This window comes from Vipera ursinii (assembly GCF_947247035.1).
Source record: "Vipera ursinii genome assembly, chromosome: 1".
Lineage (NCBI taxonomy): Eukaryota > Metazoa > Chordata > Lepidosauria > Squamata > Viperidae > Vipera > Vipera ursinii.
In genome coordinates this window covers 133,530,051-133,547,261 of record NC_139512.1, presented here as the reverse complement: position 1 = coordinate 133,547,261, position 17,211 = coordinate 133,530,051, and the positions used below count along the sequence as shown (strand labels likewise).

The window sequence follows — 17,211 nt, the reverse complement described above, 5'->3', positions numbered from 1 at the left end:
AAAAAATCCAATGTATTAAGTATCCTGTATACTTACATAGCAACAGTGAAAAACAGTGCAAAAAATTAGAGAGATGTTTTGGGGATAAGGTCAAACAGCTCAAGTCTTCTTTTTTTTAAAAAAGTCAATTGACCTTGTTTTATACAAGGGAGAAGGTATAATAATGCTAAGGTGAAAGACTATCTCCATTAATAAGTCAAAAAGACCAGGGGCACTTATCTTTGAACAAATTAACAAAAACAGATAACACTGATGAAGTCATTATCTCAGCCTAATCACATTTTAATGTATTGGATGCTCAATGATGTCCTTTTTTATTGTAAAAGTCTATTAACTAAGAAGCTATTGTATAGAATGTTTGCATTTTATAATTCTTAATGCATTTTCTATTAACAGATACAGAAGTGATATATAAAAACAGGAATGGACATGTTATTAAACTGAATGTAGAAACAAATACAACTACATTATTGCTGGAAAATGCAACTTTTGTAAGTATTCTTAATTTTTAATAAGCAATTACATTGTTATTTTTTCCGAATCTATTTCCAAGTTATTTCAAATCTACCTCATATATCATTTTGATATATGTGGCATGTTAACTATGGCATGTTCTTGCCTGCTTTATGGAGTCACAGATAAACAAAACAAGAGACCATGAGACCAGCAAGACTGATTGATATTGATTGGTAGTACAGATATATACTCTCATTATTGAAAAATCAATTGATTATTTATAACATGGGGATTACTGAATAAAAAATGTTTATGGCATGCCACTCTTTAATTGATTTATATCTACTTAATCTTTCCATTTTTATTTAATTGTAAAATGCAAACTTTAAAAAGGACAAATAAGGATGTCATGTAAAATATAATCTTTATTGGTTATGATTGTACTTGTAAATTTTAGCAAATAAAATCTTCAACATTTATAAAATCTGTTCAGAAGTCAAGCTGATTTTTCTCTGAAGGTAGTTGGATAGCATCTTTTCCAGCTAACAAATATTATTAAAAAGTATAAATTTAATGACCTGCAATTCATGTTGCAGGGGACAGTATCTGCTTCTTTTCTATCACTCACTTCAGTTCTACGAATTTTAGTTGTTGAAATTTTAACCTGGAATTAGTGAAATAAAAGTTGGGACATAATGATTTGATAAGCAGTAAGTATAGAATTAGTTTATGTTCAATATAGAATTACTTGAATGTGTATAACTAGTTTATTCATTATGATTTAAAGAAAATTGTGTCACTGGAATCTGTGAAAAGAAGAAAATTAAAGGTAGAAAAAGAAAAAAAGAGATCTGCTTTGTAGTGTTGTTATATCATTCTCCACTTGTCACTGTCAATTAGAGAGTTAAATGCCAATCATGAGAACAGTTTTTTTTCTTTTTCAAAACAAGATTTATTGATATTCATTTTACAGTTGTATATAATATATAGGAGCCATGGTGGCACAGTGGTTAGAATGCAGTATTACAGGCAAACTTTTCCCACAGCTAGAAGTTCGATCCTGACCGGCTCAAGGTTGATTCAGCCTTCCATCCTTCTGAGGTTGGTAAAATGAGGACCCAGATTGTTGGGGGCACTACTTACAGGGCTGTAAAACACTATGGAGTGGTATATAAGTCTAAGTGCTAATGCTATTACATGCTATAAAATTGCAATTAATGAAACAAAAAGACTCAATTCACACAAGGTATCCTGTCTTTTAAATCACATAATAGCTTCTTAATTCATCAATATGGATTATAAGATACACTGCTTTTTATTGGTTGTTTTGCATTTTTATAATAATAAAATATAATGATTTAATCCTATTAAGCTAATACTTTTTATGCTATTCTTTTGTGGGCTACAAAGCATCATGTTAAAAATCAAAAAATAGAAAAACAAGCTAAAAACAATATAATTGTAAAAGAAGGAAACATATTTACCCAAGACAGTTCCTGTCAGAAGCAGATTTCATTAATCTATTATTCCAGAAAAAATATCCTGCATTTTACCTTCTAGCTCTTTCAATTTTATGGAATTTGGTTTTGACATTATCTTCAAGTTAGAAAAGGAATTTAGAAATTTTTGGGGAGTAGAATGTAATGTTCTTAATATATAGCCTAGTGTCTCTGTATATATGTGATTGTCCTTCTTTCACTGTACACTTATCTTGGTTTCCATGCTTCAATTCAGTTCAGTTCAAAAAGGACAATACAGAGTTCATCCCATAGAAATTTCTCAGATTGGACAGCTTTGGTGTATGAAACATTATGATAACATTTGAAATATTCCAGGGAATTCTGCATTATTGCAAAATGATTTAAAAAGTGACCGTACATTAAACTGTATTATATGCAGTATTATGTTAACATACAGTTGTCTTAGATTTTGGTTCATTTAATTTTAGTAGATATTATTTAGAAAAGCAGAGCAATATTAGCACCATAAAAACACAGCAATTTGTTAACTGATAAATGTGTTTTTTTTCTAATATTTAAATTGTTCTTTGCTTAATATCCCAAATATTATTACAGTACTACCAATTTATTTATGTCTCATTATTTAATTTGTGAAAGATTTTAAACTGAATTAAACCTAGACTTCTCTGAAGCTCAGTTGGAGTGAGAATATAATCAGTAGTCCTTTACTTACAACTATTCGCTTAATGATAATTCACAGCCTCTAGAAAAAGTGATTTAAAAGTGAAGAAATGACTTAAGACTTGCATTGTACCATTGTACCGCCCCTCACTTTTGTTGTTAACTGCGAAGTCATGTCCAACCCATTGCGACCCTATGGACAACGTTCCTCCAGGCCTTCCTGGAGCCTACTGCTTCAGCGACTCCATCCAGCCACCTCATTGCATTACGACTGGTTGCAATGTCCTGTGGAATGTGATTGTGATATTTATTTATTTTTTACTGAAATCCTCATTGGGGAAGTTGGATTTGCCTGATTACCACATGATTCATTTATCAACCACTGTAAAAATTGTTATAAAGTTGGGTCTGATTCAAATTAGGATCACAACAACTTGTGAAAGAAATTCCAGATCCATTTCTGGTTGTAAGTCAAGGACTACCTGTAATTTTATTCATGCATTGCTTTTAAATTTGTACCTTTAAAATTCTGAACATAACTGACACAAATTTGGTAACGTAGCTCAGATAAATATTTGCCTTTTTTAGTTAATAAATGCAACACTGTTGATGCAAGTGAAACCTGCTTTCTTAAAATGTCAAATCCTTGATCTTTCATGCATGAAATATATACATTTAGTATAAATAATATGTATCCAAAACTTCATGTAATGTAGTCTGGTTCTATTAAAATTATTTCTTTGGTCCAGGAAAGGGTTACTAGAAATCAAATTAATCTCATTCTTATTATTTTCCACTAACTCCTCCAGTCTGAGCTTAAATAACACGGGACACATTTATAATTCATTTAAAGTGGCCCTGAGTATACCATTAAATTTCAGTAGTTCTCCTTTATCTGATCTAATGTAAAAATGAGGTGTGAATATTTCAGAAGACAAATGGAATAGTATTCAGCAGATTCGTAATGAAATTCAAGTTACAGCTGCTTATATTATGTCTTTTAAGCACAACATTGTATTAACTAATTCATGAATACTGATTCACATTGAATATATTTATTTACTTTTTTATTAGTAAATTCATATTCTGTCTTTCTATTTTTTCAAATACCAGAGGAACTTGCATCAATTAAAATATGCTAAGTATAAACACAATACAATGATACAATGAAACAGTTTTGACATTATCAGTGTGGACCCTTGACACTCTGAGCTTGGTGATTTTCTTGTGGAGATTTCATTACCCTTTTAGGTAACCTCATCAGTGCTAGTAAGGATTGGGGTTTGTTTCTTTTTATATACAAGTGGCTTTCCTTGTCAGTATTGGTGGGGATGTTCTTGGTGGTTCCTTGATTAAACTGTTATAATGCATATTTTTATCTGGAAAAGCAGATGTCTATTATTTGTAAGGATACTTGGTTTTATCTTTATTAGTATGCATAGTGTCATCTCATTTTTATATCTGCATATATTTACCAATAGTTGGAAATAAAAAAAGTTGGAAATTACAAATGTAATGTTTCTTACTTCACATTAGGGGCAAATCCACAGGCCTTGTAGTTGTTCAGAAAATACTAGCCTGTTCCATATTAAGCAAGTTATTTTTTTAAAAAAAATATTTTCTATTATTGGACATAGGAGAAGGTAACATTTAACTGTGAATGAAATATCTAAATTATTGCTTGTGCTTTTGAAAGGAAGAATTCATAGATTGATAAAAAATGTGTATTAATGCTTTATTGGGTGATAATAACCAAAGAATCCGAGATAATAACCAAAGAATCTGTTTGGGAATACATTGTGCACAATTTGCAATGAATATGATCTGGGGGCAAAATTACTCAGTTCAGAGACATACATAAGAGTAGGTAAGTATAGAAAGAGAGAGTAGATTATTTTGGGGGGCCAAGAATGGATCAGAATGTTGATTGCTTGATAGGTGTCTGCTTGGAAAAGAATTGCTTTGAATGCATGATTAAAATTAAATTCTGTTCATAAGGCAAAGTAATGAATTTAAATGCTAAATATGACTGATTTGATTGTTTATGATGAAAGATTAAAATAATTTCTGAATAATACAAAAGTGATGACAGATTCTGAATGTGAGTCAGAACATAATTTCTGGGTAGAGATTACATCTTGCTAAGAATTGGACAAAATGTTATTCTCCTATTCGAAAGGCAAGATAGCAAAAGTGAATGTAAAAATTACATGTATCTCTCTCTCTCTCTCTCTCTCTCTCTCTCTCTCTCTCTCACACACACACACACACACACACACACACACACACACACACACACACCAAAGGGCCCTGATGATCAGGCCCTTTTGTCCCTCTGACTTGCTTGTCTGACCCAAACCCACTGACACATCTTGAGGGATTTGTGAGGTTTTAATTAAGATAAGTGTTGTGTACTGGGATTCTTGCAAGCAGGAGGCAAAATGAGAGGGTTCAAACAGGAACATTGCTTTATTGTAAAACAGGAACAGAGCTAGCAACCAAGGCTTCTACGCAGCTACTTATACTGCTGGCCAATATGTTTGAAGGAAGCTATTGCCACCCTAGAGCCAACCAATGATCGTCCTGGAGACTGCATGTCTGGGAAGCCAGCGACTGTTACACAGACTCCCTGATTAAGCAATCTCAAGCTACCTTCAAAGACACGTGGAAACAGCTTAAGTAAATAGGCCCAATACATTACAATAACAGTCCTCTCTAGTCAAAGGTGATGAACAAGGAAACTGTTGCCGGATCTGGAAGACAGGTGTTTATTGAGCTCTGCCGCTGGATTAGAATTGTCACCTCTCTTCTGGTAGCAGGAATGCCATCCCACAGCCCAGAATGTCACAGCATTTCTCTCCTTCAGAACAACACTGTCTCTCCCCTTTTTCCAATCTCTCCTCATAGTTTTGTCTCCTCTTTTTCCCCCTTGAGCTGCTGGGACTTGTAGTTCTGCTTCCCTGCACTTTGATTCCAATTTCCTCCCCTCAAGATGTACCTCTCTCTCCAAGTCCCCCCTCCATTTAAAATTCAAGGAAAGAGCTCCACCCACCAACCAATCAGGTAACACCAGCTAACTGACCTATCAAAGATTGGCTGTTTGTAGTTGATCACAAAAGTTCCTATCCAGATTGAACAGGCTGGGCATTTTGTTATATGTGTCCAGGGGAGGTGCCTGGCAGAATTCTTATGGAAAAGATGTAAGAAATGATAGTGAACCAAAAATGGTGCAGTGTATGTTGGGCAGGAATTGGGCAATTAAATCTTTTCCTTTCAATAGAAGATTAAACATTAAATGAATGTAAAAAATAAAAATTACTATACACTTGCAGATTTGGTGAAAGTGTATGTTAAAGTGAATAGGCTTGAAGGGTCAAATATTCTATACAAATTCAGAATTGAAGGTTGCTCACTGATTGTTATAGGACTGCTATATGGTGAAATAAAGTAGGCATGAAAATGAGTGGAATGTTTTACTATTAACAGGGTGTAAGGCAGGGGCATCCCCTTGATTATTTAATGTATGTATGGACAAATCCATAAGAATTTTTGTGTACAAGGTGTTTTGGTTGTGATTATGAAGCTTTATCTACTTAAAGAATCTCCTGCAAATGCTAGCTAGAATGTAAAGAATGAGGTCTAAAAATCAATATTTTAAAGACCGAGGTAATTGTGTTTGACATGAAAGTTCTATTAAAAATATTGCAAGTTATAAAGCATGCCAGAAAGGTAGAGCAAGTAGTGAATTTGTACACACTGACAGAGTTTTTACTTGGATGGGAAAATGGAGACATTTTATGATGTACAAATGCTGATAAAATATGGTTCATTGCATAGTTGTTTTGCAGATTTGTGTCTAATAAAAATGCACACTACAATGTAGAAAAAGAAGTCTAGCTAAATTGGATAAGCTAAAATGAAAACTGTATTTTTAAAGAATCCAAATACAATACGGGGCAGGGAGCAAAACTGGATAGGGGCTTTTAAAAGTGTTTTTGAATACATTTGAAAATGGTTTTCTAAAATATGCTTAATTCTGGAGAAAAAGCAAACTTTGGAATTTGCAGTGCAGGAAATATTAATATAAAATACTACAAAAAAATGCTTCCCAAATTTCCCATTCCTATGGGGCACAGAGCCATATTAACATGTATCCTGTTGTGGACATTGCCCTCCATATTTTACTTTCTTGTTTTAATTCTGTCAAAGCAGCTGTTTAAAGATATTCATCCCATCTTTTCCTCCATATTTAAGTAGCTCTTTTGTCTATAGTTAGGAGATATATTCAGCTGAGATAAATATATGGTTTTCTGGCTACAATTATAATTTGAGCCTTCTTTTATATCAGATCCATTAAATCTTCCCATCACCACCAATAACTCTTGATTAAATTGTAGCCTTAAATTTAATTGAGTGTCATGTATCCTTATCTCGACAAAAGATATTATTAGTTTGACAATGCTTCTTTTTCCTCTCTACTTACCATACTAGTGAGAAGAGTTTGTTTTTGTTTCTAAATAGAAAGATCAGAAGAAAATAGTTAAAAGACAGTTAGATGCATGATACATTTTCAGAAATCGTGCTGCTATCTTTTCCAAAGTAATTTGCTTAGGGCAAAGATAGACAGACTTCCAAAAATAACTGAGCTGTTTCAAAAACTGCCACAGGTTACAAATTTACCCATAATTATTTAGATCCATGTTTACCTGAAAATTCCTTACACTGAAATTTAAAGGTCATGTTAAGGATTTTATGCTGTTTACCAGGATTTTCATCCTTTTTTTCCTTTTCTTTTCAACAATAAATGAACATGTTATAGCACCAATTGCTTTGAAATGTTCCAAATACTTAAATCTTGAGTTTTACTATTCTCCTTAAACATTAAACATAGTTACCTGTGAAGCATGAAATGATTTAAAATGAATATTTTACAAAGAATATTAGCACCCCTCATCCAAACAGTAAATTAGTAGCATTCCTTGGAAGACTTGCACTACTTCTTGGAAGGTAGTTTGCAATAGATTAAGTGTGCAAAATGGACACCCATTTGTATGAAATAGTATAGGGTTTCCTGCCTGAGCAGGGGGTTGGACTAGATGACCTCCAAGGTCCCTTCCAACTTTATTATTATTATTATAGGCATTGACTACACTGTGGTCACTGACAGCAAACCAACATGTTTGTAGCATTTGCAGGCAGAGGTCATGGGGGAGGAGAAAATAACTAAAACAATGTCCCAGCTTTGCAGTAGCAGCTCCATTCCTATTCTGTGTTATATCATCAGATGTATAAACTAAAGCAGTTAAGGTTGTAGTATTATTTTCATCATTTTTTTTTAAAAAGCATCAGAACCTGTGGTGGGATTCAAATATGTGAACAACTGGTTTTCTGTGTGGATGCTACTTCCATTCTGGGCATGGGAAACAAAAAATTAGCTACTAGTTCTTGCGAACTGGTACGAACTGGCTGAATCCCACCACTGATCAGAACTTGCACATGCACATACAGTATACGCACAATCCTTTGAAGGCAGTATTCTACAAGATGTGGCTACTGTAACTTTGCAAAAAAAGTCTTTTGTTTACATTAACAAACTTGGTGACAAATTCCTTTTGAATGCTTTCCTAGCCCTGGTATCTTAAATGTCTTGTGCTTTCTATAACCAACTATGTGAGACAAGATAGGTTATTTGCAGGATCAACTCTCCCTGAATGTTTCCGCTCATCCTATTAGATTAGATAGAATGGATGTACTCCAGGTCTTTCTTCTTAAATGTTATTACCTTATGGGATCTCAGTGACTCCCCCAGCCCTTTGGACCTGCTATCTGAGGGATTCCTGCTCTTTTAGCCTTCTGGAGTTTTGTGAAGACTGGGCTTTTCCCCCAAGCATTGGGCTAGGATGGGGATGAACAGTGAGGATGGTTTGTATGGAGCTTGGTGGGAAGGGTATTTTGTATTTAGCCATCTTTTTATGTATTGTTGTGAGCTTCCTAGAGTCATTTCATCAGCTACAAGACCATATTAGTCCTGTAAATAAACTTACTCGCTTATATCTTCATAGGTAACTTTCAAAGCATCCAGATATTCAGTATCTCCAGATTTAAGATACGTTCTCCTTGCTTATGACATTAAACAGGTAAGCACAAATTGAAACATTACGTACTAAAATATAATTGTCTGAACAATGTTTTAATGAAATAGCCCGGAATCTGAAATAAATATGCTTTAATACAATATACTGTTAATGAGTTCGAATCAGAACTGTATTTACATTTACTTTTTTTGATTAAGTTGGATTTGAGTAGTATTTGAACAAAGGGCATGTATATAAGATTGTTCTAATGAACCAAGGGCATGTATATAAGACTGTTCTGATAGAATCACTATTTTTAATTGTTTAAGGATAACTGATGTCTTTACAACAATGTAACTTTATGAGGTAAAAGTCTGAGAAAGATCAACAATCAAGAAAGTTACTTTAGAAATAAATGCAAATCAGAACTGGGTATATCAGATGAGGAAGATTATAATGGAATCATTTTATTCTATATAAGAGTCTTGATTGAAACTGAGCCCATCCAGTGATGTTGACTCTGTGCAGAAAATACCATGACATTTGTTATGTACCTGACAAAGTAAAAGCTTAAATAAAATAGTTTAATTATATAAAGTAAATGGTATAGGATAAAATCTTAACGCATTCCCATGCTTAGGATTTGGCCTTGAGTTGATAAAGGATCCATTAGTAGTTTGCCCTCCCATTTTAGGAGAAGTACTAACTGCTGATTTCCAATTTTATATCTAGTTGGTTCTGACAGAAATTATGCTTATCATGATGATGGTGATGATTTATTGAATTCATCATTTGCTACAAAAGTATTGTATCATAAAATGTTTAGGGTTCTTTAAAAAAAACCAACACCCACAAGAATAGCCTGTTTGTTTTGGAATGATCATTCAAGCTACTTTCCTGGAATGAATTTTCATGCATACATAAACAAATCAGTAATGTGATGTGCTTAGAATAAGAACATGTGCATTTTGCTTTAAAACAAATTATTACAAATTCAATTTATAATTTGTTCTAATAAAACTCTATTGGTTTGAATACTGAGAATATTAATGAAAATAGCATGGAGCCTAAAATGAGTGCCATGATTGCTTTGCAAGCATTGTCATTCTTGGCACTATTCATTCACTCTTCCACGATTCACATACTAGTGGATTGCACGAGATTACATTGCCATAGTTACTATTACTGAGGAGAAAAGAAGAGCAAAAAGCTGACATGATTTTTCAATTGTCTTCTTAGTTATGTTCTCTTTCACCAGTTTCTGAAAAAGTTTTAGAATGGTATAGAGTATATAATGCAGGAGTGATTTGTTGCTTCCTTCTTTCAGATTTTTTTTTACTCCTGTAAAAATAAAATCTATACATTTTCAATATTGCTTTCCCAGATATGTCTGCCTTGTGTCTGATAGATAATTTTAAATACATAACCAATTACTTACATTTGTCTGAAATGGTATAGGATTTCCTGCCTAAGCGGGGGGTTGGACTAGAAGACCTCCAAGGTCCCTTCCAGTTTCTATTCTATTCTATTCTATTCTATTCTATTCTATTCTATTCTATTCTATTCTATTCTATTCTATTCTATTCTATTCTATTCTATTCCATTCCATTCCATTCCATTCCATTCCATTCCATTCCATTCCATTCCATTCCATTCCATTCCATTCCATTCCATTCCATTCTATTCTATTCTATTCTATTCTATTCTATTCTATTCTATTCTATTCTATTCCACATGATGTGTCAATAAACAATTAATGAACTTGAAACTATTACTACAATTCTTAGCTTTTGAAGTGTTCTGAATGAATAGATCTAGCTGCTGTAATTACAGTTAAGAAACCAACTTTCAGGGCAGATAGCTAGGGTTTGCAATAGAAGTTCTCACTGTGAAGTATGTCTTTTAAAAGTTCTAGCAATTCCATATGATATACATCCTCTTTGTGCACCACTGCCTTCAGCCAGCTTTCTTACTATTTATTAAATTATGTACCGCATTTCAGTCCTGAGGGCACTTGGGCAGCTATTCCATTCCATTTATTGTACTGTACATATTGTGTCTGCTTAAGTTTTGTTTATTTCTTTTATTTCCTAAAACTTGATTTTTTTCAGAAAATGGGAAAATGTTCGTGGACACTTTTGGTTAATTGATGTATAAGGTAAAGGTAAAGGTTCCCCCGCACATGCGTGCTAGTCGTTTCCAACTCTAGGGGACAGTGCTCATCTCCGTTTCAAAGCCGAAGAGCCAGCGCTTGTCCGAGGACATCTCCGTGGTCATGTGGCTGGCATGACTAGATGCCAAAGGCGCACGGAATGCTGTTACCTTCCCACCATAGTGGTCCCTATTTTTCTACTTGCATTTTTACGTGCTTTCGAATTGCTAGGTTGGCAGAACTATTCCAACCATTCCGTTCAATCCAATTTAGGCTCTCCTTCCTTTTAAAGAAAAGGAAAAACATACAGGAAAATCCAAGAAAACAATACTTCTGCTATGTATTGCATAGCTTGCCCTTCACTCAACCATTTGTTTTTATTGGTTAATTGATGGATTTATTGATTGAATTACTTGCAAAGTACAGGTTATTTTTTTTAATGGAACTTCCCAGTAATAAAATGCTTTAGAAAACCCCAAAATATCCTATTGCCATTCCAGATCATACTGATCTAGGAGTTTCAGGAGTAAATTTACAGAAATTAATCTTCCAAACTGAAACTGAAAGTAATTCAGAATCTTCCAGAAACAGACATGCTCTGAAACAGGCTATTTAATTTGGTACTCCATATATGGAATACCATAAATTAGTCTGCTTTGGAAATTTAATTTAAGAAAAAAATAGATTACTCTGAGAATGAAATAAGGAAGGCAGCTCTACTTAGTGATAGGCTGTACATATACCTGTTTGAGTTGTTTAACTTCACTGTTATGGATATGTGAAACAAGTATAATCCCACAATAATCACAATCACATTCACGTTACATATTCAAGGATTTTTTTAAAAAAAATCTGAATGAATTTTTAAAAATCCATGTGTTTCTTTTGCACGTGTCTCCCTTTTATCTGAAATGTCTGCATGAATATACCTTGGAGCTACTTTAACCTATAAATATATGTTATTTATCAGTACTACTATAACTACTATTACTACTAACTACTAACTACTACTACTACTACTACTACTAATAATAATAATAATAATAATAATAATAATAATAATAATAATAATAATAATAATAAAGTTGGAAGGTACCTTGGAGGTAATCTAATCCAGGGCTTTTCAACCAGTGGTATGAGTACCACCTGTGGTACATTGGCACCTGGCAGGTGGTACGCAACCACCCTAGAAAAGGGCTATTGGTGGAGGGGAACGAGCTGAACCGGTGGCAGCACTGCACAAGCCTGAGCAAGAGATGGCTGGAGCTGCAGGGCTGTCAGGGCTCAACAAAAGTGCTAGGATCAGTGCCAGGCTCCAGCTGGCAACTGATTCATATTTATGATGGTCACAGTATTCCAGGGTCATGTGAAGTGACCAAAACCTGCTGCAACCACAAAGGAGATGGGGGGAATTAAAAACCAAACATCTCCCACCCCATCCCCACTGCCAATCCTCAACAGAAATGCTCAAGACAGTGAAAACCTTGGACAGGAGGAAGAGCACCATTGGGCAGGTAGGCAGGTGTCTTGCTTGGCTGTGGCTTGGGGGGCATTTTTTCAGTGCCATTGTAACTTCGAACAGTCACTAAGCAAACTGTTGTAAGTCGAGGACTACCTGTACTTCATCACTTTTTTCCCTTTTTTTGGGTCATCAAGTTTTTGACACCTTGCTAAGCGATTGGTGGTACTCGGATGTTGCCGTATCTTAAAAGTGGTACAATGGGTGAAAAAGTTGAAAAGCCCTGAAAACCCCCTGCTCAGGCAGGAAAACCAATACCAGGGGTGTCAAACAGCCGGCCTGTGGGTCGGATGCATCATGAGGAAGCCACGCCCACCCCATTGCCGGTAATGGCAAAACCATCCTGGTAACGTTGTGCGACGTCAGGTGATGTTGCGAGCTTGACATGTCTGCCCTATACCATTTCAGAGAAATGGCTGTCCAGTTTCTTCTTAAAAGCTTCCAGGGTTAGAGCATTCACCACTTTTGAAGGCAGGTTAATTGGTTAATTGTTCTAAAAGTCAGAAAGTTCTAGGTTGCTTCTCTCCTTGATTAGTTTCCATCCGCTGGTTCTTGTCCTGTCTTCGGGTGCTTTGGAATATAGCTTGACTCCCTCTTCTTTGTGGCAGCCCCTGAGATATTGGAACACTGCTATCATGTCCCCCGTCATCCTTTTCATTAAAGTAGACATACCCAATTCCAGCAACCGTTCCTTACTGTATGTTTTAGCCTCCAGTCCCCTAATCATCTTTGTTGCTCTTCTCTGTACTCTTTCCAGAGTCTTAACATCTTTTTTACATCGTGGTGACCAAAATTGGATGCAGTATCCAAGTGTGGCCTTACCAAGGCATTGTAAAGTGGTATTAATACTTCACATGATCTTGATTCTATCCCTCTGTTAATGCAGCCTAGCACTGTGTTGGCTTTTTTGGTAGCTGCAGCACACTGCTGGCTCGTATTTAAGTGATTGTCCATTAGGACTCAAAGATCCCTCTCACAGTTACTACTATTGAGCAAGATACCACCTATACTATACCTGTGCATTTGGTTTTTCTTGCCTAAGTGTAGAACCTTACATTTTTCACCATTGAATTTCATTTTGTTAGATAGTGCCCAGTGTTCAAGTCTGTCCAGATCCTCCTGTATCTTAAGCCTGTCTTCTGGAGTGTTGGCTATTCCTGCCAGCTTGGTGTCGTCTACAAATTTGATGAGTTCCCCATTTATCCCCTCATCCAAATCGTTGATGAAGATATTGAAGAGCACTGGGCCCAGAACAGAGCCCTGAGGCACCCCACTACACACTTCCCTCCATGTAGATGAAGTTCCATTGAGGACCATACGCTGAGTCTAGCTGGTCAGCCAGCTATGAATCCATCTGGTGATGATGTTGTCTAACCCACATTTTTCTAGCTTATCAAATAGTAGGTTGTGATCTACTTTATCGAATGCCTTACTGAAGGTCAAGTAGATTATATCCACAGCATTCCTCTGGTTCACTAATTTTGTCACTTGGTCAAAGAATGCAATAAGATTTGTCTGACATGATCTGTTTTTGACAAACCCATTTGGCTATTACTAATGACTTAGTTTGCCTCTAGATGTTCCCTGATTCATTGTTTGATTATCTTTTCCAGAATCTTCCCAGGTACTGAGGTGAGGCTGATAGGTCTGCAGTTTCCTGGATCTATTTTTTCCCCTTTTTTGAAGATGGAAACTACATCAGCTCTTTTTCAGTGGTTCTGAGATCACATCTGCCAATTCCTTGAGAACCTTGGGATGTAATCCATCTGGTCCTGGTGATTTGAGCTTGTCTAGGCTGGACAGGTGCTCACTTACCATTTTCTTGCCTATCTTAACTTGCGTTTCTATTCTGTTATTTATGGCCCTGTTTTTGGTAGGTTGGACTGTTTTTTCCCTTTGTGTAAAGACAGATGCAAAAAATGAGTTAAATAGTTGTGCTTTCTCCCTGTTGCTTGTCTCCTTCTTGCCACTTTCCCCCAGTAATGGACCAATCATTTCCTTAACTTTTTTCTTCTTTTTTACATGTTGAAAGAAGCTTTTGTTGTTGTTATTTTTGACTTTGGTCGCAAGCCTTAGTCCATTTTAAGCCTTAGCTTTCCTCACTTCATCTTTGCAGGCTCAGGATGTTTGTTGGTATTTTGTCTTAGTTATGTGCCCCTCTTTCCACTTTTTATACTTGTCCTTTTTATCTTTCAATTTATCAGAGAGTTCTTTATGCAGCCATGCTGTTTCGTTTTGAGAGCTGTTATTTTTCTTCTTTGTTGGTATTGTGCTAAACTGGGCTTTTATTATTTCACTTTTCAAAATTTCCCAAGCTTCTTAAGTTCTTTTCCCCTTGAGGATTCCCATCCATGGAATCCTTCCTAAGCCCTCTCGAAGTTTATTGAAATTAGCTCTCTTAAAGTCCAAGACTCTAGTTTGACTGTGTTCTATTGCTTGTGCTTCCATAATGTTGAATTCCAATATATATGTGGGCCAAGAAGCAACAAAGAGAACTGGACACGGAACCACTGATTGGTTCAAAATTGAGAAAGGATTCCTGCAAGGCTGTATACTGTCGCCCTGCCTATTTAACTTATATGCAGAGTACATCATGAGAAAGGCAGGGCTAGATGAATCAAAAATTGGAATTAAGATTGCCGGGAGAAATATCAACAACCTAAGATATGCAGATGATACCACTCTAATGGCAGAAAGTGAAGAAGAACTAAAGAGCCTCTTGTTGCAGGTGAAGAAGGAAAGTGCAAAACTTGGGTTGAAACTCAACATTAAGAAAACCAAGATCATGGCATCCAGCCCTCTCAATTCCTGGCAAATAGATGGGGAAGAAATGGAGGTAGTGACAGATTTTATTTTCCTGGGCTCCAAGATCACTGCAGATGGGGACTGTAGCCAAGAAATTAAAAGACGCTTGCTCCTGGGGAGGAAAGCCATGGAAAATCTAGACAGCACACTAAAAAGCAGAGACAACACCCTGTCAACAAAAGTGCGTATAGTCAAGGCTATGGTCTTCCCAGTTTCAATGTATGGCAGTGAAAGTTGGACCATAAAAAAGGCTGAGCGCCAAAGAATTGAGGCCTTTGAACTATGGTGCTGGAGAAGACTCCTGCAAATCCCTTGGACTGCAAGGCGATCAAACCGGTCAGTCCTAGAGGAAATCAACCCTGACTGCTCTTTAGAAGGCCAGTTTCTGAAGCTGAAACTCAAATACTTTGGCCACCTAATGAGAAGTAAGGACTCACTGGAGAAGAGCCTAATGCTGGGAAAGATTGAGGGCAATAGAAGAAGGGGACAACAGAGAATGAGGTGGCTGGATGGAGTCACAGAAGCAGTAGGCGTGAGCTTAAATGGACTCCAGAAGATAGTAGAGGACAGAAAGGCCTGGAGGAACGTTGTCCATAGGGTCGCGATGGGCCAGACACAACTTCACAGCTAACAACAACAACAACATGATCACTTCCCCCCAAGGTTCCTGTGGCTTCAACACCTTCTATCATTTCATCTCTGTTAGTGAGAATTAGATCCGAAATGGCTAATCCCCTAGTTCCCTTCTCTACTTTTTGGGAGACAAAGTTGTCTGGTCAGGAATCTGTTTGATCTTCCACTTGATGCAGAATTTGTCTCCCAGTTGATGTCAGGGTAATTAAAGTCCCCCATTACTATTGTGATGTGCTTCCTACATACCTTAGTTGACTAGCAAAAAGTTCATCTATTTCCTCTAGTTGGGTGGCCTATAGTATACACCTATGGCAATATTATTTTTCCCCCTTTTATATTGGCCCTAGTGCATTCAAGACTGTTTTCATCATCGTTGTGCTCTATTTCTGTAGAGATGCAGTTATTTCTTATATAGAGAGCACTTATCACTACATAATCATGAACACAGTAAGAAATCAATATTAGAAGAATTATGATGTTTGATTTTTTTTAAGCCAAAAGCTTAAAAAGCTTACATGAATGAAAAATTCTATGAAACACATCTCCTAAACAAAATTATTGACAGAACAAACATTTATTTCCAGACATAAGGAAAAGTACATAAAGAATGCTTTCTTAAATACCTTTATTTGAAGAACATTTGAGGAAAATTTTAGAATCCAATGATTACTGTTGAATTACATTTTTGAAGTTCAACAGTTCTAAAGTACAGAACCTACTTGAATGTCAGAATAAATTGTTTATAAATGATTTCTTACAGACACTATTTATAAGTAGGTCAGATTTGTCCACTCTCCTACACAGTTTTATTCAGTAGATAACCTGCTGATCAGCTTTGTCATAGAACAGTCGTTCAAATTGTATAAAGATTTATAAAACCAAATAAAGAGTCTTAAATACTTTCTTCCTTGCATGTGAGAAGTGGCAGTATTAGTCCTCACTTTTATTGTATTGTAGCATTGAAATTTTAGAGAAAATGCCATATCTTTAATAAGATTATGTATAATGAAATGATGGCCAGCCTTTGAAATACATTGTATGGGAGAATTTGCAACTGGAGATTTGGGGTATGTTTTTGGAAAAATAATCTAGGTAAATAGTCACTTTGTAAACTTTCTGTAAATGTGAATCACAAAATTAAATAGATTTTATAAAACTACTTATTACTCATAGTTTATTCAAAATAAGGTTTCATCTGCTGTTGTATGCAAAAAAAAAAAAAACATTGATCCTTAATAGATCCTGATTTTTTTTCCTGGGGAATCAATAGTCAAACAATATTAGCTTGGGGCCTGAGGATTCAAGCTTCATGGATGCACTTGTATGAATCTGTGAATATATTTTAGTGTCATCATTTGATTCTTGCAGTCCTGAAAAGAGTTTGGTCAATATAACATTTTCAGTGGCAACAGAATAATTTCATTAAATAAT

At 35.5% G+C, this 17,211-nt stretch overlaps 1 protein-coding gene across 5 annotated transcripts in view; it reads left to right on the top strand.

Annotated features, from left to right (window-relative positions):
* DPP10 (dipeptidyl peptidase like 10) overlaps positions 1 to 17,211 on the top strand; it is a 382,740-nt gene that overhangs the window by 232,846 nt on the left and 132,683 nt on the right. For all 5 annotated transcript variants that reach the window (XR_014493003.1, XM_083366998.1, XM_083366996.1 and 2 more), the window contains exons 4-5: positions 397 to 491; positions 8,660 to 8,734. Coding sequence is in view for 4 of the 5 variants with exons in the window: in XM_083366998.1 (XP_083223124.1) it covers positions 397 to 491; positions 8,660 to 8,734 (170 nt within the window). In the remaining variant the exon portion in view is untranslated. The remainder of the gene's footprint in view (positions 1 to 396; positions 492 to 8,659; positions 8,735 to 17,211) is intronic.